The following is a 25,292-nucleotide window of genomic DNA, read 5'->3' as shown; positions in this document are numbered from 1 at the left end:
GAGACGCAAGCTTTTGAGGCTCAGAGCAGGGCCAGCCATCCCAAGGCAACCCCTGTCATGGGGGCAGAGGCTGCCCCAGTCCTGAGACAGAGATTCTTACCTGAGAAAGTTCAGGTGCCAGAGGAGAAGAATGAAGTCCTCATTACTCGTCCATTCTGGTCCAACAAGGCTGAGTACCTCCTGGTCCAGATGGGCTATACCATGAGGCCTGCCAGTCTCTGGAGTTTTTGCTACCTGTGGCTTCACAGTGGAGGTGGTAAGTCTGGGTACCAGGAGCCACGGATCCACAAGGGGCTAATAAGATGGAGGCCTGTCTAGACTTCAAACTCCCAAGGTCTCTGGGGCCTGTAGAGGATAAAGACTTGGTATCCTGAGCAGGATCGGAGTCAGATGCCTGAACGTGAAGGATCATGAGATGGGTAAAGGTATAGAATATCTGAACAGGAGGATGGTGGGGCTAGAAGCCTGGGTCAAGGGTGGAGGTGAAGACTAGATGTTTGGGTCTTCCAGGAATTAGAGACCAAAGAATTGGACACCTGGAACTGTAAGGGATGTGCAAACAGTTGACCCCTGATGAGATGCCCCGATGGAGATCACTGGCGGGGAACGAGTTTTTCTGTACCCGTGAAGAAGTCCAGATACCAAAAAGCCAGCTGGTTCTGAGAGCTCCTCCTTGAATCCCCTCCACAGGCATTTTTCTCATCATCTACATCTTCTTGCTGTTCTTGATTGGGGTTCCTCTCCTCTTCCTGGAGATGGCAGCTGGTCAGAGGATGCGTCAGGGCAACATTGGTGTGTGGAAGGTCATCAGCCCCTGGATTGGTGGTATAGGGTATACAAGCTTAATGGTGAGGAGCCCTGGGCTGCCCAGGCCTACCCTTTACACCCCTTCCCCATCCTAACCCTCATCTTGGAATGGGTCCCAAGGCTGCACTTCCATGGGTCAGATCCCTTCAGTTCCCCAGTCCTCTGTCAAATCCCCTCCTTTTTCCCGACCCTTCCGTTCCTCCTCAGCCACCTCCTTCCTGGCCCCTAGGTGTGCTTCATCAATGCCTTGTTCGTGAATGTGATCATTGCCTGGATCCTGTTCTACTTGAGTCAGTCCTTCCAGTATCCCGTTCCATGGGAGAAATGTCCCTTACTGGAGAACGCCAGTGGCTTTGGTGAGGAGGAAGTGAAAGATGAGAAGCGGGGAAACAGAGAGGTAGGAGGAAATTTGGCAGAGGAGAAAGGAGCAAGGAGTGATAAAGAAGAGGAAGATTGTGGAAGGAAGAAGAAATGGGGGGAAAGGGGAAAGGAAGAGGGGGCAGTGGGGGCGGATAAAGAAGAGGGGAGGGGTCATCCTGTCTAGCAGACATGTCCAGAGCCAGGTCCCCTCAGATCCTGAATGTGCACGGACGACACCCTCCCTGTACTTCTGGTACCGGATGACTCTGAAGGCCTCAGACAGGATTGAGGATAACGGGCCACCAGTGTTCAGTCTGTGCCTGCCTTTATTCATGTCCGTGTGTCTTCTTGGTACTTTCATGCTTAATGGCCTCAAGTGGACTGGGAAGGTGAGCCACCCATTTTTTTGATATCTTGACGTTCTCAGATGCTTTGGCCCTCACCTAAATTTGTTACTCTTTGATTTGCTAATTTTTCACTCCCTCTGACTTTTTACTCCCAGTAGCCCCTGACCCCTGCTAGAAGCTGTCTTCTAACTCCTCCTTATTTCTGATTCAGAACTTTTGATCTTTGCTGATTTTTGGTTAACTCCCACTGGTACATGCTTTGTCCCACTCTCAATTCAGGTAATGTGTGTCTTGGTATCAACCAGCGGTCTCATAATGCTCTGTTTTGTCCTGCGGAGTATAATGCTAGAAGGGGCAGTATTTGGCCTTCACCATATGACAGTTGTCAAGGTAAGGTGCATCTTCCTCATTCCCCTGTCAGGCCTTGGAGGACATTTCCTGCCTATTCTTAGGGCATCCTTTCCCCATTATCTCTCTCTGTGTCCCCTATCCCCCATTTTAACCCTTTTAAGATTCTCCTCTCCTTCTTTGACATCTTCCCCTAACACTTGTCTTCTGCCTTTTAGATATCAGCTATGTACAACGTGAACGTATGGCGCGGAGCAGGGAACCAAGTCTTGTGTTCCTTGGGCCTCGGCTTTGGCTCCATTGTCTCCATAGCCTCGCATATTCAGTCATCCAGCAGCTGTCTCAGTGATGCCGTGACTGTGGCTCTGGCTAACCTGATCTCCATGTTGCTTGTCACGCCTTTTATCTTCTCTATCTTGGGCTTCTGGGCCACACAGCTCACGCACCACTGCAATGAGAAGTAAGCCCAACCTCTTAGTTGAGGATCCCAACTTCAGGGAACTACAACACACAGAGAGCCTAACCTTAAAGTTGCTACAAAGACCCACAGTCACACGTCTCAATCTCAGGTGCACTTGCAAGCCTCTACTTTTCCCTATAGTGGAAAACAGAGACAGTAGAATCCCTGTCATATATTATCCCTCTTAGAGCCCTTTTCTAGTCCTAGAAATCTTCAAACTCTGAGAATGCCAACTGTTCACCTCAGAGTACCTCCACAGAGATAGGAAAGCATTCAAGGTTACTCTAGTCCCAGATCGTATCCAGAACCATAGTCATCTGTAGAACTCTCCACTTCTTGAATGCCTTCATTTTTTACTGTCAGCTCCTAAATTTAGGGATTTCTGTTGGTCTTTCATCAGTTCAGTTCAGTTCAGTCGCTCACTTGTGTCCAACTCTTTGTGACCCCATGGACTGCAGCACGCCAGGCCTCCCTGTCCATCACCAACTCCCGGAATTTACCCAAACTCGTGTCTGTTGAGTCGGTGATGCCATCTAGCCATCTCATCTTCTGTCGTCCCCTTGTCCTCCTGCCCCCAATGCTTCCCAGCATCAGGGTCTTTTCCAATGAGTCAGCTCTTCGCATGAGGTGGCCAAAGTATTGGAGTTTCAGCTTCAACATCAGTCCTTCCAGTTAACACCCAGTCTATCATACTTAAACCGTAAAAGGACTCTCAGAACTAGAGCCTTTATTTTTAAAATTCTTTTTATTCTTTAATTCATCCCCATTTTTAATACTTTAGCCATTAATTTCAAAAACACTCTTGAAACATTTAGAAAGTACTCCTTGTATAACATGAAGATTGGTCAGGTGAATCAGACCATAGACCTTGCCTTCACTGAGTTTTAAGGTTTGGAGGGAGAACGGGAGGGGAATTAGATACTTGATTATATGCTCTTAAACTCATGACAACCAGCAGCAGAAGTCATGGGGAGGACAAAATACAGAGCTATTCATTCTGCCTGAGCTACTCAGAGAAGAATTCTCAGAGGAGGCAAACCTAAGCTGAATTTATCGCTGGTAATCCTAATCCATGCAAATGGCCACTGTTTTCCTTCTAGAAGGTTGGGCATATTCAGACGCACACCTGCAAGAGTTCTCTAATGTATATGTTTAAGAATGGAATTGCTGGGTAGGGTTGGCACACCTATAGACTTAACATACGTTGTCTGATTTTCAACATGGTTTATGATACGTGAGAATTAGTGTATTTCACTTTCTACACAACACTCGATTGAACTTGGTCAAACTTTAAGATTTTGCCAGCCTGGTGGGAGTGTAATGGTATTTTTAATATTTAAAAAAACAGTTTATTGTATATTACATACATATAGAGGGACTTCTTTCATGTCTCAGATGGTAAAGAATCTGCCTGCAATGCAGGAGACCCAGGTTTGATCCCTGGGTTAGGAAGACCCCCTGGAGAAAGGAATGGCTCCCCACTCCATTCTTCTTGCCTGGAGAATTCCATGGACAGAGGAGCCTGGTGAGCTACAGTCCATGGGGTAGAAACATGCATAAAACAAAATGTGTAGTACCCATTGTAAGAACTAGAATGACCTTGGAAGCTCTTCATGTTATCTCTAATTATATCTTTTTTCTTCCTTCCTAGAGGTACCCATTATCATGACTTTTATGATAATTAGTTCTTTGTTTTCTTTACGTTTTCTAATATGTATGCTTATCTAAGCAATATAGTTTAATTTGAACATTTATACAAAGCAGTAGTTTAATGTATCCATTTATGTAGTCTAATTTGTTCATTTACATACACATTTTCTTTGTATTCTTTTGTGTTTTACTTTTTAAATTCAACATGTGCTTGAAATATTCATCTGTATTGTTGTATCTTCCTCTAGTCTGTGCTTTTTAAATGCTGTATAATATTCCAGTAAATGAACATACCACAGTTTATTTGCCCATTCTTCTACTAGAGAATGTTTGTACAATCTTTCTAGTTTTTGGCTATTGAAACAATGTTTCTCTAAACATTATACATTTTCCTAAGTGCACTACATGTGTGCACATTTTTCAAGGGTGTAAAAGTGAAATTGTTGGAGTGACCCCACTCCAGTGCTCTTGCCTGGAAAATCCTGTGGACGGAGGAGCCTGGTAGGCTGTAGTCCATGGGGTCGCTAAGAGTCAGGCACGACTAAGCGACTCCACTTTTGCTTCTCATGCATTGAGAGAAGGAAATGGCAACCCACTCCAGTGTTCTTTCTTGCCTGGAGAATCCAGGGACAGAGGAGCCTTAGTGGGCTGCCGTCTATGGGGTCACACAGAGTCAGACACGACTGAAGCGACTTAGCAGCAGCAGCAGCAGCAGTTATCTATTGCTGTGAGACATATCACTCCAAAAGTAAGTGGCTGAAAACAGCAGTGGTTAATTCCTTCTGATCTGTGGGTTGACTGGAGAGTTCTTCTCCTGGGTGTGGATGGGTTAACTCACATGTCTGCATTCAGCTGGGCCCAGCTGGAGCAGCACTGCTCTGCTGTACATGGTGGTGGCTGGGCTCACTCTGCTTGCACGGTTGGCAGGTCAGCAAAGCCTGTTCTCTTCCAGGAGGCCTCGCCTTGTGGCTAGCCTGGGCTTCCTCATATGGCAGCTCACAGAGAATAAAGGTGGAATCAGAAAAATATCTCGAAGACTAAGCATGAGAATGCTCCCGTTGTCACTGCTGTTACATTTTTTTGGTCAAAGGAATTCACAAAGACTCCCCAGATTCCAGGAGTGGAAAAATAGACTTTGTCTCTTGATGGGAAGAGCTGCTAAATACCGTGACCATGTTTCTTCAATCTCCTGCATCTATCTTCTGCTTCACTAGATAATGCAAATTGCTTTCCACAGTGTTGATAGAAAACACACTGTCTCTGTGTCTGTCTCTCACACACACCCATTGCTTAATTCTGATACTAGAATATGGCTTCCCTGATGGCTCAGTGGTAAAGAATCTGCCTGCAATGCAGGAGACACAGGAGTTGTGGGTTTGATCCCACAACTTGCTGGGTCAGGAAGATCCTCTGGAGGAGGAAATAGCAACCCACTCCAGTATTCTTGCCTGAGAAATCCCACGGACAGAGGAGCTTGGTGGGCTACAGTCCATAGGGTAGCAAAGAGTAGGACATGACTGAGCATGCATGCACGCACACACACTACACTGATCCTATGTTCCAGTGTTTGCTGGAAACTTGTCTTTATCCTGAATTTTATGGTCAAAATGCTGTGGTTCTTTCTCCTCAGTTCAGTGTGGATATGTTATTCACTTGAAATACAGTTATGTTCATTTATTTCTGTTTATATGACATTTTAGCACCCCTAATTTTATTTTATTAAACCATTAATATGGATTCCAAAGACAAAATTATACAAGAAGATACAGAGAAATGTCAGTCTCCCAGATAATCATGATAGTGTGATCACTCACCTAGAGCCAGACATCATGGAGCGTAAAGTCAAGTGGGCCTTAGGAAGCATCACTACGAACAAAGCTAGTGGAGGTGATGGAATTCCAGTTGAGCTGTTTCAAATCCTGAAAGACGATGCTGTGAAAGTGCTGCACTCAATATGCCAGCAAATTTGGAAAACTCAGCAGTGGCCACAGGACTGGAAAAGGTCAGTTTTCATTCCAATCCCAAAGAAAGGCAATACCAAAGAATGCTCAAACTCCCACACAATTGCACTCATCTCACATGCTAGTAAAGTAATGCTCAAAATTCTCCAAGCCAGGCTTCAACACTTCATGAATCTTGAACTTCCAGATGTTCAAGTTGGATTTAGAAAGGGCAGAGGAACCAGAGATCAAATTGCCAACATCTGCTGGATCATGGAAAAAGCAAGAGAGTTCCAGGAAAACATCTATTTCTGTTTTATTGACTATGTCAAAGCCTTTGACTGTGTGGATCACAACAAACTGTGGAAAATTCTGAAAGAGATGGGCATCCCAGACCACCTAACCTGCCTCTTGAGAAACCTGTATGCAGGTCAGGAAGCAACAGTTAGAACTGGACATGGAACAACAGACTGGTTCCAAATAGGAAAAGGAGTACATCAAGGCTGTATATTGTCACCCTGCTTATTTAAGTTTATGCAGAGTACATCATGAGAAACGCTGGGCTGGAGGAAGCACAAGCTGGAATCAAGATTGCCGGGAGAAATATCAATAACCTCAGATATATGCAGATGACACCACCCTTATGGCAGAAAATGAAGAACTAAAGAGCCTCTTGATGAAAGTAAAAGAGGAGAGTGAAAAAGTTGGCTTAAAGCTCAACATTCAGAAAACTAAGATCATGCCATCCTGTCCCATCACTTCATGGGAAATAGATGGGGAAACAGTGGAAACTGTCAGACTTTTTTTGGGGGGGCCCCAAAATCACTGCAGATGGTGATTGCAGCAATGAAATTAGAAGATGCTTTCTCCTTGGAAGGAAAGTTATGACAAACCTAGACAGCATATTAAAAAGCAGAGACATTACTTTGCCAACAAACGTCCGTCTAGTCAAGGCTATGGTTTTTCCAGTGGTCGTGTATGGATGTGAGAGTTGGACTAGAAAGAAAGCTTAGCACCGAAGAATTGATGCTTTTGAACTGTGGTGTTGGAGAAGACTCTTGAGAGTCCCTTCGACTGCAAAGAGATCCAACCAGTCCATCCTAAAGGAGATTATTCCTGGGTGTTCATGGGAGGGACTGATGTTGAAGCTGAAACTCCAATACTTTGGCCACCTGATGCGAAGAGCTGACTCATTGGAAAAGACCCTGTTGCTGGGAAAGATTGAGGGCAGGAGGAGAAGGGGACGACAGAGGATGAGATTTTTGGATGGCATCACCGACTCGATTGACATGGGTTTGGGTGGACTCTGGGAGTTGATGATGGACAGGGAAGCTTGGCATGCTGCAGTTCATGGGGTTGCAAAGAGTCAGACACAACTGAGTGACTGAACTGAACTGAACTGACCATCACTTCAACCCAATTCCCACCCATCCTCTGAAGGAAACTCATTATTTTTTTACTTTATCCTTCTGGTATTTGTAAAAATAAGTAGAAAAACGTATATTTTCTTATTTACTTTCTTTCTTATACAGAAGATGGGATACTATATATACTCTTGCTTTTCAGTTTTAAAGAGTTTAAAAAGATAGCCTAGAAATAACTCCCTTCACATTGGTTCCTTTCTTATTAATTTGCCTTAGGCCTAGTGGTATTGCCTGCCATTCTGTATATCTGCTGTTTTTCTATACTTTATAGAGTTCTCATTGCTGCTAGTAAGAGAGCCCTTATTATAGTTAATAATTGGACACCATTGGGATTAAAATCATTTTCTCTTTGAAAGATTCCATTAAGATAATGAAAGTACATGTTACAAAATTGGAGGAATTTATATGTTCTGTACACAGTTGATCTTTTGCACAATGCAAGTTTGAATTGCACAGGCCCACTTACTTATACGTGGATTTTTTTCAATAGTACTACAGTACTACATGATCTGCGATTGGCTGAATCCATGGATACAGAACTGGATACTGAGGAATTGCAGATGTGGAGGTCTGACTATAAGTTAAAAGTGGAATTTCAGCTGTGCAGAGGGATGGCTCTCCCAACATCCCATTTTTAAAAAATAGATAACTTTCAATGAGCTTTTTTTAAAAAAAAATTATTTTATTTTTGGCTGTGATATGTCTTTCTCTAGTTGTGGTGCAGCGGCTTAGTTGCCCTGCAGCATGTGGAATCTTCCCAGATCAGGGATCTAACCCATGTCCCCTATATTGGCAGATGGATTCTTAATCACTGGACCACCAGGGAAGTCTCTAACCCCCATTTGTTGAAGGATCAACTACATGTTACTTGGAGTATGTAAAGAACTCTTTCAACTCAATGAGAAGGCAAACAACCCAAGAAAAATGAGCACTTAACTTTTTACAGTCTATTTAGAATTAATATTTTACGACTTCAAGTGGCTCAGAGGTTAAATCATCTGCCCACAATGTGGGAGACCTGGGTTCGATCCCTGGGTCGGGAAGATCCTCTGGAGAAGGAAATGGCAACCCACTCCAGTATTCTTGCTTGGAGAATCCCATGGACGGAGGAGCCTGGTGGGCTACAGTCCACGGGGTCACAAAGAGTCGGACACGACAGCCACTTTCACTTCACTTTCACTTTAAGTGACATGTAAAACTGTATCAACATAATAAGACCCTTTATCTTCCCCACTTTGTTTTATGGTTGTCATATGTACCACATACACTGAAAATCCTATCAAACAATGTTATAAATTTTACTTTCAACTGACATACGTATTCTCAAACTTAAGAGGAGAAAAATATCCTGCTATATTTACCTGGATATCATTTTCGTGGCACTTCCTTAGTTTCTGAAGTTTGAATTTTTCCTCCAGTGTTATTTCCATTCCATCTGAAAAACTTTTAGCATTTCTTTAGTATTAAAGATATGTTGGCCATGAATTTTTTGAGATTCCTTCATCTAATAATGCCTTTATTTTACACTTATTTCTTGGAGGAATTGTGTGTTGACAATCCTTCTCTTTCAATACCTAAAAAATATACTATTTCTTTCTGGTCTACATTTCTGATGAGAAACACAGTCACTCAAATTGTTGTTCCCCTGTATACAATGTGTTATTTTTCTTTGGCAGCTTTCAGAGTAAAAACAATTTTTAAAAATTGAACTAGATATACAGTGTTGCTAGTTTCAGATATACAACAAACTGAATACACAAATCCATATATTCCAGATTTTTCAATGTTTAGTTTTCATTTGTTTGATTTTGATGTGTCTGAGTATAGGTTTTTCAGGTTTATCAACGCCTGTTTAAGTTTCATTGAGATTCTTGAATCTAAAGTTTTTATGACTTTGACCAAATGCCAAAGTTTCAGGGGACTTTTTCAGCCAGGCCACTGACTATTTCTTCTGTCATCTCCATTCTGATATTTAGCCACTGCCGGGGTCCTGCCCTGGTGGATCCAGGGAATTCGAAGCGGGGACGGCGTTGGCGTGAGAAAAAATTATTTATTAATATAAGATTAGATTAAGAAACAATAGTGTAGCAGGAAAATTAAGTAGAGAAAGAGGGCTGAATAACTTGGATTATGTGGAAGACCAATAAAGTTCCAGACAAGGAACTTGCACCATCCACGTTAGGCCACCGGCGCCCGTTTGAATATCGGAGAGTGCCCCGCCTTGGGCTCTCTCTCTTACGGATCTTAGAAGCCAGGACAAATAAGTAGACATGATGAGCCTCCCTGCTCCAGATGAGAATTCAGCCGGAAAAAGAAAAGAACAACATGGGGAAGCCCAGCATTGGTGCAAGACTCCAAAAACTATTTTTCAAAATCAGCTTATATACCCCAAGTTGTACATAAAGAAATAGAGTTAAGCAGGGGCAGCAGTCCTGACCCTCATTGAGACAAGGCTTTCTTTTTGCATACCCTCCTGTATACAAAAGGTCTCAGGTGGTTTACATTATCTTCTGGCCAAGAGGCTTGTTAACATTTTTATGGCTCTCTTCCTGGATAATTGTCCAGAAAACTCCTTTTCTGAGAAGTGTTTTTTCTTTACTCTGCAATCCCTCAAAGTACAAAAAAGTTACATTCCTATAGAACAAAGGTGCAGTGGGTTATAACAAAGAAAGTACTTAACTCAAAGATCTAGTGTTGCTAATACCAGGTCTACTACCTGTTTTTCTATTTACCAACTATACCTAAAAATAAAAGATATGAAAATTTGGCAGCAAGTATTGGCTCAACAAATGAAACCTTTAATCAGTCCTATTCTAATGATTTTGACTCCTCGGAAGCCTGGACATTCCTAGGATGTTTTAAGCTTCCTGTGCCTCCCGCAGTCGGGAGGCCTCAAACAATCACATGCGCAGCTGTACGAGTCCTGCAGGCAGGCTAGAAAGTCATCAGAGGGGTTTTTGGATTGAAACACTCGTATTATGCCCAGGAGATTTATTATCTAAAAGCTCTAATTTTTTTCCAGAAAAAGGTGGTGGGGGACAGTCCCCTGTTAACGACAGAAGCGTAGGTGGAAAGCATAATATAGTAAAGCAGGCAGATTCTGGTCTTGGGGGGTGGATGCTCAGGAATTTCCAGGGGGAATCCCTGAAGCCGAACCTTGTGTTTTGTCAGGCTTCCTTCTGCATGACCTTGTCACGGGTGGGATTCCTCACGCTGGCTCCCGACAAGCCACTCAAGTGAATTTTCTGTTACTGTATTTTTCAGTTATAAAATTTTCCACTTAGTATTTTTCTTGTATCTTTTGTCTGCTGATAGTTTGTCTTTCTACTTGTTTCAAGAGTGTTTGCTCTGACTTCTCAGAGTATGATTATAATAATTGCTTTAAAGTCTGATAGTTAAAACTTCTGTGTCATTTTGGGGTTGTTATGTGTTGATTATCTTTTTCCTTGTGGCATACTGAGATTTTCCTGATTCTTTATACATTAAGTAATTTTGTGTTGTATATATTTATTTTAAACATATATGAGACTGTATTCATTTTCTTTGGATAATTTTTTTTTTTTTTACAGTTTTATGAGACAACTGCCCTGGTTAGATTTATGTTGTAAGTTTCTTCCCATCTTCTGTGGGCTGTGGACCCAATGTCAGTTCAGTTTTTAATTTCAGTGCTGTTTGGATCCATTTAGTTGTGTGCCACTAATAGTTTGGAAGCTGGGCAGTGATATACCTTATTTTCTAGTTGTCCAAGTCTTTGGAATGCTGTTCAGGGTCAGATATAACCCTGTGCTACCAAGAATTTCATATAACACTTTATGGGATCACCTTCTTCAGCTCCTTCTTACCTGAAGTCTCCCCAACACTTTCCAGTTCTTAAGCCCCACTACTTGACTTTCTGCCTAGAAAACTAGAGCTTTAGTTTCCCTGTTCTGCGACTCATTTCATCAACTCCATCTGCCTCCCGGGCTACACATTGAGACAATAGAAAGAATATTTAAAGTAACAGGGATTTTCCTCCGTTATCCGTGTACTTGGAACCACAGTTTATTTGGTCAGAGGGTGGATTTCCATCTCAGATGTATAGGTACTTGCCCAGCCACCTCTGTCGCTGCAGGATTGTCTGACATGTTTGATAAAACAGAAAAGAGCAAGAAAAATCAGGGGATTTCTCTTGTTCTCTCTGAAATTTGAGGCCTCTTTTCCTTGGGCCAGAAATATTGGACTTTTTCTCTTGGAATTCTTTTTGTCCATACTCGACAGACAGTTCTTGGTTTCAGGCTACTTTTGAGTCCAGGTCTGGAGATGCTATCGAGAAACATCATTGTAAATTCATTGCTAATGCAGTGGTACTTTGAATTTGGCTTTCCTTCTCCGAGCTGCTTGTTGCTACCATTTACTTTTCAGAGTCCTTTCATGTACAGGACTTTCAACTGCATCATATAAAAGTAGGGTAGAATGTACATCTGAACTCTGTTATTTCTGATGAGAAGGCATTCAAAAAATATTCATCCTACTTGGAATTGGCTAAGCTTTGTAACTTTGTAAATGTGTATTTTTCACCAGCTTTGAGAACTCTACCGTCATTCTCTCTTTAAATTTTTTTTTTGCCTCATTCCCTCCTCTCCTTTTTGAACTCTGAATTACGTGTATGTGTATTAAACTCTCTGTTACCGTCCTGTAAGCCCCCAAGGCTCTGTTCACTATGTTCTAAAATATGATTTCCTCTTTTCCTCAGATTGTATAATACTATTGATCTATATATAAGTTCACCAACTTACCTCTGATTCAGTCCATCCTAGTACTTACTTATCTTATAACTGGAAGTTTGTACTTTTTGTCTATCTTCATCCAGTTCCTCCACCCCCCTGCCCTGATGCATCTGGTAACCACACTTCTAATCTCTTTTTCTATGAGTTTCTTTGTTTTTGGCGTATAATTGACCTACAACACTGTGTTCTTTCTTGGCACATAACACAGTAATTCACTATTTCTCTGCATTTCAAAATGTAAGTCTAGATGTCATCTGTCACCATACAAAGATATTATATAAATATTGGCAATATTCTCCACATGGTACAGTTTATACCTATGACTAATTTATTTTGTAACTCACCAATTTCTCTCCTCCCTTAACACCTCCCTTCTAGCAACCATCTGTTTATTCTCTGTAACTATGATTGTGTCTGTGACTCCGTTTCTGTTAGGTATGTGCATTCATTTGTTTTTTAGATTCCATGTATGAGTGATCTCATAAAACATGTGACTTTCTCTATATGATTTATTTCACTTAGAATAATATCCTCTGGATCCATTTGTATTGTTGCACGTGGCAAGATTTCCTTCTTTTTTGTGACTGAGTAAATATTTCGTTTTATATATATATATATATATATATATATATATATATATATATATATATATATGTAGTTGGGTTGTTCAGTCACTCAGCTGTGTCCGACTCAACTTAAAAACAATGGACTGCCTGTGGACTATAGACTGCCAGGCTCTTCTGTCCATGGGATTATCCCTGCTAGAATACTGGAGCAGGTTGCCATTTCCTCCTGCAAGGGATCTTCCAGACCCAGGCATTGAACCTGCGTCTCTTACATCTCCTGCGTTGGCAGGCAGGTTTTTTTTTTTAACCACTAGCACCACCTGGGAAGCTTGGTGTGTGTGTACATACATATATATATATATATATATATATCTTCTTTTCATCAATTAAAATTTTTTTTTATTTTATATTGGAGCATACTTGATTAACAGTGTTGTGTTAGTTTCGAGTCTACAGCAAAGTGATTCAGTTTTGCCTATTATCCATTCATCTATTATGGACATTTAGGTTGAGTTCATATCTTGGCTATTGTAAGTAATAATGAACATGGGGTGCATATATCTTTTCAAATTAGTGTTTTCATTTTCTTGGGTAAATACCCAGGAGTAGAATTGCTGGATCATATGGTAGTTCTATTTTAATTTATTGAGGAATTTCAGTGCTCTTTTCCAGAGTGGCTGTAGCAGTTTACATTCCACCAACAATGTATAAGAGTTCCCTTTTCTCCACTTCCTCAGCACACTTTTTATTGTTTTTTGATAATAGCTGTTCTGACAGGTGTTGGGTGGTATCTTGCTCTTTTCTTGATTTGCATTTCTCTAATAATTAGTGACCTTGAGCATCTTTTCATGAGCCTGTTGTCCATCTGTATGTCTTCTCTGGAAAAATGTCTCCTCAGTCCTCTGCCCATTTTCTAATTGGATTGTTTTTAAGTTGAGTTGTATGTGCTCTCTGTATATTTTGGATTTTAGCCCCCTGCTGGTATATCATTTGCAAATATCTTTTCCCATACAATAGGTGGCCTTTTTTTTTGTTTTATTAATAGTTTCCTTCACTGTGCATAAGCTTTTTAGTTTAATTTGGTCCCATTTGTTTATTTTTGCTTTTGTGTCTGTTACCTGAGAAAATATATTGTTAAGACTGATGTCAAAAAGTAGACTAAGTTTTCTTCTAGCGATTTCAGGTCTTATGTTTAAGTCTTTAATCCATTTTTAGTTTATTTTTGTATGTGGTGTGAAAAAGTCATTCAGTTTGATTCTTTTGCTTATAACTACCCAGTTTTCCCAATACCATTTATTGAAGAGGTTGTCTTTTCCCCATTGCATATTCTTGCCTCTTTTGTCACTGGTTTTGGATTGTGATGTCTTAATTTTCATTTATCTCCTGGTATTTTTAAATTTCCTCTTCGATTTTTTTCAGTGACCCATCAGTTGTTTAGTAGCGTATTGTGTAGCCTTCATGTGTCTGTGGGTTTTTTTTTTTTGCAGTTTTTTCCTTGTAGTTGATTTTTAGACACCTTGTGTTTGGTCATAAAAGATTCCTCTGGTGGGTGGGGTTGAATCCTGGGCCCTCTAGTGGTTAGGACTGGGTCTCCATCAAGCTACCTGGTTGGCCTGAGGCATCCCAGGACTGATGCTAACTGACTGGTGGGTAGATTTGGGTCCTTGGGACTAATAAGCTAGAGGTACATTTCCAAAACGGCACTTGCCAGCTCCACTGTCCTCGTGGTAGAATGAGTTCCCCGAAATGGCTACTGCCAGTGTCTTTGTCCTCAGGATGAGTCCCAGTTGTCTTGTTCCTCTCTGGGAGGCTCTCCAAGATCAGCAAGTGAGTCTCACTCAAGCTTTTTTCAAACAACTGCTTCTGCCCTGAGTCCTGGAGTGTATGAGATTTTGTGTGTACCCTTTAACAGTAGAATCTCTATCTCTCATAGCCCTGACTCTCCTGAAAATAAGCCCCACTGACCTTCAAAGCCAAAGATTCTGGGGGCTCATCTTCCCAGTGCAGAACCTAGGGGATGGAGAGCCCCATGAGGGGGTTGTACCCCTTGCTCCCTGGGCAGAACCTCTACAATTGTAATTATCCTCGCACTTCTGAGTCACCTGCCCTGGGGCCTTGCTTATGCCTTGCCTCTGCTCCTCCTACCCATCTTGTTGTATTTCCTTCTTTATATCCTTAGTTGTAGAAGATTTTTTTCTACTAATCTTCTTGTCGTTCATATCAATAATTGCCTTGTAAATAATTTTAGTTTTGGTGTGCCTGTGGGAGGAGGTGAGCTCAGGGTCTTTCTATTCCACCCTCTTGGCCACTTCCCCCATGTAAGTTTTAGAAATAGTTTGTCAATTTTTTCTCTTTTTACAAAAAGAGTTATGCTCTGCTGTTGAGATTTCACTGAATCTATCGATCATTTTGGGAAGAATGAATAATTAACAAAGTTTTGTCTTCGTATTTAAGAACATGATATATCCCTATATGTTCTTTAATTTCTTTCAGTAGTATTCTGTAAATTTCAATATATGGCATGTCTTATAATACTTTGTAAAGTTTTTCTGTAATAATTTTGTGTTTTATGTTCTATTGTAAATAAAATTCTGAAATTTTAATCATTTAATTGTTCACTGCTTAGTATATTGGAATATAACTAATTGGTGGGTATTGGCCTTGATAAATTCACTTATTTTTGTAGCTTTAGGATTTTCTACATATACAATCACATATCTGCATATGAAGACTTTTACTTCTTCCTTTCTAATCTTTAACAAGATTATTTTACTTGCTTTATTTCACTGACTAGAATCTCCAGTAGAAGATAGAAAAAGTGAGAATGGATATTCACGCATTTTGACATTTTCAGGGGAAAGCAGTGAATCACTAGTATGTACCATATTATTTGAAGGATTTCCTCCCCAGATGTCTTTAATTAGGTTAAGCAAGTTCCCTTATATTCCTTATTTTGTGCAATTTTTTACATAAATGAATGCTGGAATTTTGTTGTGCAGTTACTCTATAACTACTGAGTTGATTGTTTATTTCTTCTATATTTTTAGTGTGATCCATTATATTGGCTGATTTTTGAATGTTTAAACATTCTTGCATTCCTGAAATAAACTCCGCTTGATCATGGTGTATTATGTTTTCATCTGTTGCCGGATTAGGTCTGTTGACTTTTGTTCAGGACATTGAATCTAGGTTGATGAGCGATAGCAGTATTTTGTTTTCTTCTGGTGTCCCTGCATGGTTTTATTATCAGGGTAATACTGGCTTCAGAAAACAACCTGGGTTCCTCCTCCTTCTCCGGTTTCCAAAAGAATCTTTGTAATATTATTATTTCTGACTCAAATTATTTGACAGAACATGCCAGTGAGCCATCTGGGCCTAGAACTTTCTTCGTGGGAAGGTTCTTAATTATACTTCAATTTATCTAGTATATTGTGGGGCTCTTTTTGTTTCATCAGGTGTTATTTTTTTAAAACTAATTTTAAAAATTTATTCATTTTTATTTTTGGCTATGACAGGTTTTTGTTGCTGTATGGGCTTTTCTCTAGTTGTGGTGCGCGGGGGCTGCTCCCTATTTGTAGTGTGTGGGCTTCTCATTTTGGTGGCTCCTTTTGTTGTGGAGCACAGGCTCTGGAGCACAAGCTCAGGAGTGGCGGCACACGGGCTTAGTTGTTCTGTGGCATGTGGGATCATCCCACATCAGAGCTTGAAACTGTCCCCAGCATTGGCAGGTGGATTCCTATCTTCTGTACCAACCAGGGAAGTCTCCCCTGGTTCTTTTTTCTGTCTTCCATTTCTCTACTTGTTAGGTTCATATTTTAAAAAAATACTTTAACATTGTTTTTTTTTTAATAAGATATTTTAATATCCCTGACTGTTAAGTCCTTCATCTGTCATTTATTGCTCTATTTTATGACTGTTTTATTTACTGGTTTTTATACTGATCAAGGTCACATTTTTCTCTTTCTTCATTTGTTTACTAATTTTTGACTGGAGGTTGGACTTTGTGAATTCTATATTTTTGCGTGTCTGACTTTTTGTTGTCTTCCTTGAATGAGTATTGATTGAGTTTTGTTCTAGCAAGTAATGATACTTGTGATTCAGTTTGATACTTTTGAGGCTTGATTTTAAGCCTCAGTATGGTGGGTCTAGAGCCCTCTTTTCTCCAGGAGTCCTTCAGTCCCATTTGGAAGGCATGGCTCTCCTGGACTCTCTGCTGAATACTCCATTCAGATTGGATGTTTTCCAGTTATTCTTTCTACAGGAGATCAGCCCTGGGTGTTCTTTGGAAAGAATGATGCTAAAGCTGAAACTCCAGTACTTTGGCCACCTCATGCGAAGAGTTGACTCATTGGAAAAGACTCTGATGCTGGGAGGGATTGGGAGCAGGAGGAAAGGGGGACGACAGAGGATGAGATGTCTGGATGGCATCACCGACTCGATGGACATGAGTTTCAGTGAACTCCGGGAGTTGGTGATGGACAGGGAGGCCTGGCGTGCCACAATTCATGGGGTCGCAAAGAGTCGGACATGACTGAGCGACTGAACTGAACTGAACTGAACTGAGTTGTTCTTTATATATAGCTTTGTGGATTTTCATCCTGTATGTGTGACTCTTAAAATTCAGCACACACTCAACAGACTGGATGCAAATTTCTGGAACTCTTTTTCTTCATAACTACATTTCCTCCAGAATTCTTTCTTGGAACTTCAACTTCTTTGGCCTCCCTGAACTCCTTCTTTGTCTCCCCAACTCAGTGAGACTGCCATGGTTTACTTGTGATCTTTTCTGCTCTGCAGATTAGAATGTGCTTTCAGGCAGAAAACCAGGATAATTATATGGTGCACCTCATTTGTTTTCCTTCTCTCAGGGATCATGGAGAAGGCAATGGTACCCCACTCCAGTACTCTTGCCTGGAAAACCCCATGGATGGAGGAGCCTGGTAGGCTGCAGTCCATGGGGTCGCAAAGAGTCGGACACAACTGAGTGACTTCACTTTCGCTTTTCACTTTCATGTATTGGAGAAGGAAATGGCAACCCACTCCAATGTTCTTGCCTGGAGAATCCCAGGGACGGGGGAGCCTGGTGGGCTGCTGTCTCTGGGGTTGCACAAAGTCGGACATGACTGAAGCAACTTAGCAGCAGCAGCAGCAGCAGCAGGGATCACAGTTCTGTACTGCCTGTTCAGTTCAGTTCAGTCGCTCAGTCGTGTCCGACTCTTTGTGACCCCATGAATCGCAGCACGCCAGGCCTCCCTGTCCATCACCAACTCCCAGAGTTCACTCAGACTCGCGTCCATCGAGTTGGTGATGCCATCCAGACATCTCATCCTCTGTCGTCCCCTTTTCCTCCTGCCCCCAATCCCTCCCAGCATCAGAGTCTTTTCCAATGAGTCAACTCTTCGCATGAGGTGGCCAAAGTACCGGAGTTTCAGCTTCAGCATCATTCCCTCCAAAGAAATCCCAGGGTTGATCTCCTTCAGAATGGACTGGTTGGATCTCCCTGCAGTCCAAGGGACTCTCAAGAGTCTTCTCCAACCCCACAGTTCAAAAGCATCAATTCTTCGGTGCTCAGCTTTCTTCACAGTCCAACTCTCACATCCATACATGACCACTGGAAAAACCATAGCCTTGACTAGATGGACCTTTGTTGGCAAAGTAATGTCTCTGCTTTTGAATATACTATCTAGGTTGGTCATAACTTTCCTTGCAAGGAGTAAGCATCTTTTAATTTCATGGCTTAATTGTATTATAATTTTTTATAATTCTAATATTTGTAGTAACTTTGGGGATATTTTTATTGTATTATTTCTCATGATGTCTTGTTTTTATGTGTGTGGTTCTCTCCATGTCTTATTAATTTGACTGTTATTTGTAAGAATTCTTTAAGGCCTAAGTAGAGGGTATATTCATCTAGATAGGACTTTTGCTTTTACTTGATACATAGGGACATTAGAAAGACTCTAACTTTAGCTTTTGTGACAACCAGGCTCAAATATTTGGGCTCCAAGTTTAAACTAGGGTTGGCTGTGGTTATGACATTCAGGAACCTTAAAAATTTGCCCTTGTTTTGTCCTTTTCTGAAGCAGCCTTCCTTGTGTTCCTTGTGGTGTGGAACAGTTGGGTGCAAGCTTCTGGTTCATTTTTTATTATTGAAGGTGCAACCCTTTGAAATGCCAGATTTAGGGGAAGACCTTCTGTTCTTATCCTTACTTTGGGCATGCTCTGGTGCTTTTACATCAAACTGCCTGGAAACTCCAGGTATAGTTTGATGTATGTGACGTACCCTTCAAGGCAAAATTGCTTTGCAAGTCTTCTTCCCCCACTGCTTTTGTTTGTACTCTGATTTTTGTCCAATACTGTAATTCCTTATTATCTTATCAATATTTTTATTTTTCAAGATTTAAAAATATCTTTGAGTCTTTTAAATTATTTCCAGTGAGAAGTTTGGTCCAAATATTTAACTTGCCTATTACCAGAAGAGCATATAGTATTTTATTTTCTAAAATGTGATTAGAAATGCCTCTTTGTTGTTGCTGTTCAGGCACTAAGTCATGTCTGACTCTTTGCGACTTCATGGACTACAGCATGCCAGGCTTCCCTGTCCTGCACCATCTTTCAGAGTTTGCTCAAACTCATGTCTACTGAGTCAATGATGCCATCCAACCATCTCATCCTCTGTCCTACCCTTCTCCTCTTGCCTTCATCTTTCCCAGTATCAGGGTCTTTTCCAGCGAGTCGGCTCTTCATATCAGGTGGCCCAAGTATCGAAGCTTCAGCTTCAGCATCAGTCCTTCCCGTGACTATTCAGGGTTGATTTCCTTTAGGATTGACTGGTTGGATCTCTGCCACTTGCATTTTGCTATTATCAGCAAACCTTCCATTGAAGTTACTATAGAGCAATGAGCTGAAGTTTTAAGGATTTATAGGAATTAGCCCAAGTGAAGAATGATGGTGGGAGTGGGGTTGGTCTTGAGCATGAGAGAGCATGGCATGCCCTGGAACTGTAAGAAGTTAAGTGTGAGCAGAGCAGATCTGCAGAAGGTCATGGGGTAAGATAAAAGTTAGAGAGCAGGACCGAGATCAAAAAGTGCAAGTTTCTCACAGCATAGTACAACTTCATGGGACTGTTATGCATATGGTACACTTAAGTAAATGCTCCCTGACATTCAGTTATACAAAGCTTAGAAGGTTGACTTTCACCTGCTAGTCTAAGAAAGAGGTAGGGTGTGAATAAGAGGTAGGGAGTGAATAAGAGACCCCATCATTAGAGCAGGGACTCAGAGTTTCCAAGAACTCTATAAGACTCAAGAAGACTATAGGAAAGGCTTCTCCTGCCCCATCCCCTCAGGGTCATAAATTATCCAGGCTCATAAAAATTCATGACTTTGAAGGTGGGTGGCTTCTAGATTTAATCCCAGGCTCTACCTTACCCTGGAGAAGGCTCTACCTTACCCTGGAGAAGGAAATGGCAACCCACTCCAGTGTTCTTGCCTGGAGAACCCCAGGGACTGGGGAGCCTGGTGGGCTGCCATCTCTGGGGTCGCACAGAGTCAGACACGACTGAAGCGACTTAGCAGCAGCAGCTACCTTAACCAGATCAGTAACATGATGTCCTTTCTTATCTGGAAGGTAAGGGAAAAGCAGATCATTTTCTAAGGAGCAAAATGATTCTATGTAATTCAACTCCTTATCCTCAGGAATACTGAAACACTTTTGAAGCTGGTAAACATGGGGATACTGCCTCCTGAGGCCCAGCCACCTCAAAATCTTATTGGTAACCCAACCTCTATCTTCACCTCCTGGTTCAACAGCCTCTCCAACCCCATCAAGAAGGAGGTCCTCAGCCATGTGGCTGAGTGCAACTTAGAGGAGCAGTTTTTGAAGGTCAGTAAAAATAGGTGAATGAGTCCTAGAGTTCCTTCAAAACCTTTTGTAAAACAGAAATTTCAGCTTTTATTGGCACCAGAAGAAAAAAATCCCAGAAGCACCAGGATAAGCTGCAACCTTGGTAATGCAAAGAACTACAGTTTCCAGAATGCCCTTCTATGAGTAATACTAGGTGGACTGGTTTTCCATGTCAGAGGGTCAGCTTGGAAATCTGGTTTTCTCAGTGATGCAGGGGTTTTAAGAAAATTTTCAGGAAAGATAGAATATATCTCTATACTTTGTGTTGTTTTTGTTAAATTCAAGGACACTTTAACTCCTCTCCTTTCTCCCCTTCACAGATTAAGGGGAGCACAAACTTTGCTTTCCTGGCCTTCGTTGAAGCCATGTCTTTTATTCCTGGGTCTGTCTTCTGGTCCTTCCTGTTCTTCGTAATGTTGCTGAACCTGGAGATGTCCACCATGATAGGGATCGTGGAGAGCATCATTACCTCTCTCCAGGACATCTTTATTTCTGTCCAGAAATATACAAAGCTGTTTACAGGTACTCTGACCTACATGTGTATACCCATCAATGACCCTGACTTCATTCAGATTGTTATACGGCCCTAGTCTATCACCTCTGCTTAGCCCTTGTTACCCAGCCAAACCTCTGACCTTGATCTAAATCCAATGTTCCCTCCAGTGGTTGTCTTAATGCTCATGTTCCTGTGTGGCCTCTTCTTCATTCGACCGTCAGGCAGCTACTACATCAGACTGCTATCTGACTACTGGACAATCCTCCCTATAATCATCGTCATCATATTGGAAAACTTGGCTGTGAAATGGTCCAGAGAGGCCAACAGGTGATAGCTTGGGTCTATAGGGAAGGTTGATCCCTTTCTTATTGCCTCTATTTTCACTTGACAAGAGTGACATAGGGACCCTTAACTTCAGGGAACTCCAGGGCCCTCTGAAAAACCTTTTTATTCATTCATTCATTTAACATATTTCTGGGGTGCTTAATATGTTCTGGGAACTGTTTCAGTAATCAAGGACAGAGCATTGAGTAAAACAAGCATTGAGTAAAACTCCCTGTCCCCAGGGAGTTTACATTCTAGTGGTAGAGATTCATAATAATAACCAAATGAACAAATACAAATGGCAAGAGGTGATAACTGACAGAAAAATCAAAAAGTGAGGTAAGATGATCAAGAGTGGGAGTATGTGCTATCAATAACTTTGATAGGATCACAGGGAAGGCCTCTCTGGTAAGGTGACATTTGAGCAGACTCCTGAATGAAATGAGAGGAGGAAGCATGAAAGGATTTTGAGAGAGCATTCCACGTAGAGAAACAGTAAGTACCAAAGCAAGAGGAAGCATCATTCCTGAAGTTTTTGAGCAACAAGGAAATCAGAGATTAGAATGTTACGAGCTGATGCCAAAGAGGTAATGGGAGATGATGTAGGACTTTTTAGCTAAGGCAGGACTTAGTTTTTTATGTAGAATGAGAGAGGAGGCATGGAAGGGTTTTGAGAAGGGGATTGACATTATCAGGTTTGTTTTTTCAAAAAGATACCTATGATTGATTGTTGTATGATGAATAGACTATGAGGAATCAAGAGTGAAGCAAGGAGAGCAGTTAGGAGCTATTGTAATATTCCAAATGGGAGTTAATGAATGGCTTGGGCTAAGGTGGGAGAGGTGTAGGTTGAGAGATGTGGTCTAATTCTGCAAGGAAAAGCTACTAAGGAAGAGGGAATAGGATAATCAGGAACATTAAGCATAACTGTGGAAGAAAGAGTGGGAAAATCCAAATAAAATACAAGGAATACAAACAACCCCCAGGCCCAATTTTTAAACAGGCAGATGTGTAGTCATCCACATGGTATAATTTAAGGGTAGAAGTTTCAGGTGGCAGCGTTTTCAGCTGACAGTGGTTCTTGGAGTCAGTTTACTCACTCATTCACTCACTCACATGTATCTTGAGTCTTTGTGTCAAGAAAGTCTTGTGGTACTGGGGTACAAATGAATGGAATAAGCTCCTCTCAAAGAGTGCAGAGTCCAAGGAGAAAGACATGTATGAGCAGACAATCCCAGTACAAGAAGGAAAGTCTATAGTAGAGGTAGCCTGGGACATTTAGGGGCATCTGGAGAGTCGGGGAAAGCATCCTAGGTAGAGGATGGTTGAGCTTAGTCTGGACAGATGAATATGCAGACAAAGAGGGAGAGAGAAGGGCACTCTAGACCAAAGGACTCCATTTGTGTATTCATTGAGATTGAGAACATGCAGTAAAGGACGATGAATATATTGGCTGGAAGAAGCTAAGAAAAGCTTGCGACCCCATAGACTGCAGCCTACCAGGCTCCTCTGTCCATGGCATTTTCCAGGCAATAGTACTGGAGTGGATTGCCATTTCCTTCTCCAGGGAAGAAAAGCTGAAGGAGGGTCAAATGTTACTCTTTTAGAGTCTGTGTTGTTCACTATGGATGAATACCCAGCAACTAGAAGAATCCCTGGTGTGTCATAGACACTCTTATATTCACAGAATGAATGAAAGGGGCTTGGCCTTTATCCTGAGGGCATTGATATCCATGAAATGTTTTTGAGCAGTAGAGGAATATTTGAAATTTTTTCTTGAGTAGGGATAGAAGATTGACTGAGAAGAAGATAGAGGATGAGGCTTGAGCTGAGGCAGGGGCTAAGGTCTGGCTGATCTTGTCCTCCAAGACTGGGTAAGGCCCAACTGGGCCTTCTACAGTCTTGTGGCCCTTCCTCCCAGTTTCTTTGCAGACACGGCTAACCTGTGGGGCCGTCCTATGTACTCCATCATTTGTTGGCTGTGGTCCTGTCTAATTCCAGTTGTGCTGCTAACCCTGTCTGCGACCACTGTATTTCAACTATCTCTGAAGAATGTCACGTATCTGGCCTGGGACTCAAGCACTGTAAGTCGCCCTCTTCAGACCCCTGACCTTCATAGGGAGTGGGGGGCTAGATTTTTCAATCCACTCTTGGTCTAAAGACTATCATCTCATTCTCCGATTCCCTGAAAACTCTTAGTCCTCTGTCCTGGTTCTCCTCTGACCCTCCCCTTCCCCAGTCCTTCCTCTTCTGGGAACTTCTACGTTCTGAACCCCTTTCCCGTCTCTCCACAGTCAAAAGAAATGGTTCGACAATACCCATCATGGGGGCTATTCATATTGTTCAGCTTTTTACTCATTGTCATCCTTCCCATCCCTATATACTTTGTATATTGCTTCACTCATGGGATTCCTTTCAACTCCACCAGCTGGGACAAGCCTATGATATCCTCCAAGTCCTTACCCCTAAGTTTCCAACTGACACCCATTAAAGAGGTTGAAAACGAAGAAATCCTCCAAGGTGATAGTGAAATTGCTGATCAACCTGTGGTGTGACTTCCTAACTATTTATTTGGCCTGACATCATATATCCCTCAAAACAGCTTTTAATAGGCAAGTCAATGTCAAATTGCAACTGTTGATGTCTCTAGACCCAGAGCTGCTTTTATTCCCAAGGATAGGGACATTTTTGGGTGGGGTGGGAGAGCTCATGGAGCCTGGCTTTGCAGTTTGTCTCCTAGACCACATCTTCCCTGGTTACTGCTTTCACTGTGTTTTCCCCATCCCTTCCTCAGTATATACACTTACCATTTTATATGCCATTGGTGATGCCTACAGAACATGCTTCTCAACGGGTCTACCCAGTTTCTGGAATGAATCTAGAGGAATAATGCTGTTGGTCAATAAATTAGTCCACTGGGATTCTAAGCACTGGGTGTGAGCAGATTTTTTTTTCTTCTATAAATATCTCAGATGTTCAGTCTTCCTCTCATGAGGCTTCCATTGTTTTGAGAGCCAAATGTCCAGCCCTGAGTTCCTGCCTTTCCTTGCCATGGTAAATTAAATGCTAGATTACTCGACTTGCTTTATCCAAGGATTGACCTTGAGCCAGGAGAAACCCAGGAAATAGTGACTTCAATAAAGATGTAAAGGGTATTAATACACTTGCTGATGGGAAGTGGTAACCCTATCATTCGTCTAAAAATTAATCTTCAATAGATTCCAGAACTGTTGCAGACTCTGTATCTGTGAATTGACACACAACCAGCTTGGGGAACTACCAAATTGTATTGCTGAGCCCATCAGGGTCCCATATCTGCTTGGTAAGAGAAACATGGCAGGTTTTACCACAGAGCTACGTCAAATGAATTTGCCTAGTGGATGATAGGGCTTCCCTGGTGGCTCAGACGGTAAAGAATCTGACTGCAATGCAGAAGACTGGGTTTCGATCCCTAGGTCAGGAAGATCCCCTGGAGGAGGAAATGGCAACCCACTGCAGTATTCTTGCTTGGAGAATTCCAAGGACAGAGTAGCCTGGACGGCTACAGTCATGGGGTCGCAAGAGAGCGGAACACTGTTGAATGACTAACACACTTGGCTCCTCTGTCCATGGGATTCTCCAGGCAAGAATACTGGAGTGGGTTGCCGTTTCCTTCTCCAGCGTATCTTCCCGACCCTGGGATTGAACCCGTGTCTCCTGCATTTGTAGGCGGATTCTTTACAGCTGAGCCGCTGGGGAACCCCCACAGTGGATGATAACTGAGTATTTCAAAACTTGTGTGTGTGGGGGGGGTGGGGGGGGTGACTCCATAACAGCTGAAGCACTTCGCAGGAGGAGGTGGAGTCAGTCCCTTAGGAACTGGGGATTGGAGGCTGTGGGTGGAGGTTTTGGAGACTTCC

General features: G+C 41.9%; 1 protein-coding gene across 1 annotated transcript; it reads left to right on the top strand.

The window, feature by feature from the left end:
* SLC6A16 (solute carrier family 6 member 16) lies at positions 58–23,948 on the top strand. Its single transcript, XM_005692839.1, has 11 exons — positions 58–256; positions 691–848; positions 1,037–1,163; positions 1,381–1,556; positions 1,794–1,904; positions 2,081–2,322; positions 20,366–20,552; positions 20,894–21,095; positions 21,237–21,396; positions 23,315–23,477; positions 23,688–23,948. The coding sequence occupies exons 1-11, from the start codon at positions 58–60 to the stop codon at positions 23,946–23,948; spliced, it is 1,986 nt and encodes a 661-aa protein (XP_005692896.1).

The sequence above is a fragment of the Capra hircus genome, chromosome 18, assembly GCF_001704415.2.
Source record: "Capra hircus breed San Clemente chromosome 18, ASM170441v1, whole genome shotgun sequence".
Lineage (NCBI taxonomy): Eukaryota > Metazoa > Chordata > Mammalia > Artiodactyla > Bovidae > Capra > Capra hircus.
The sequence above is the reverse complement of the archived record's forward strand: the minus strand, read 5'-3'. Positions and strand labels throughout refer to the sequence as shown.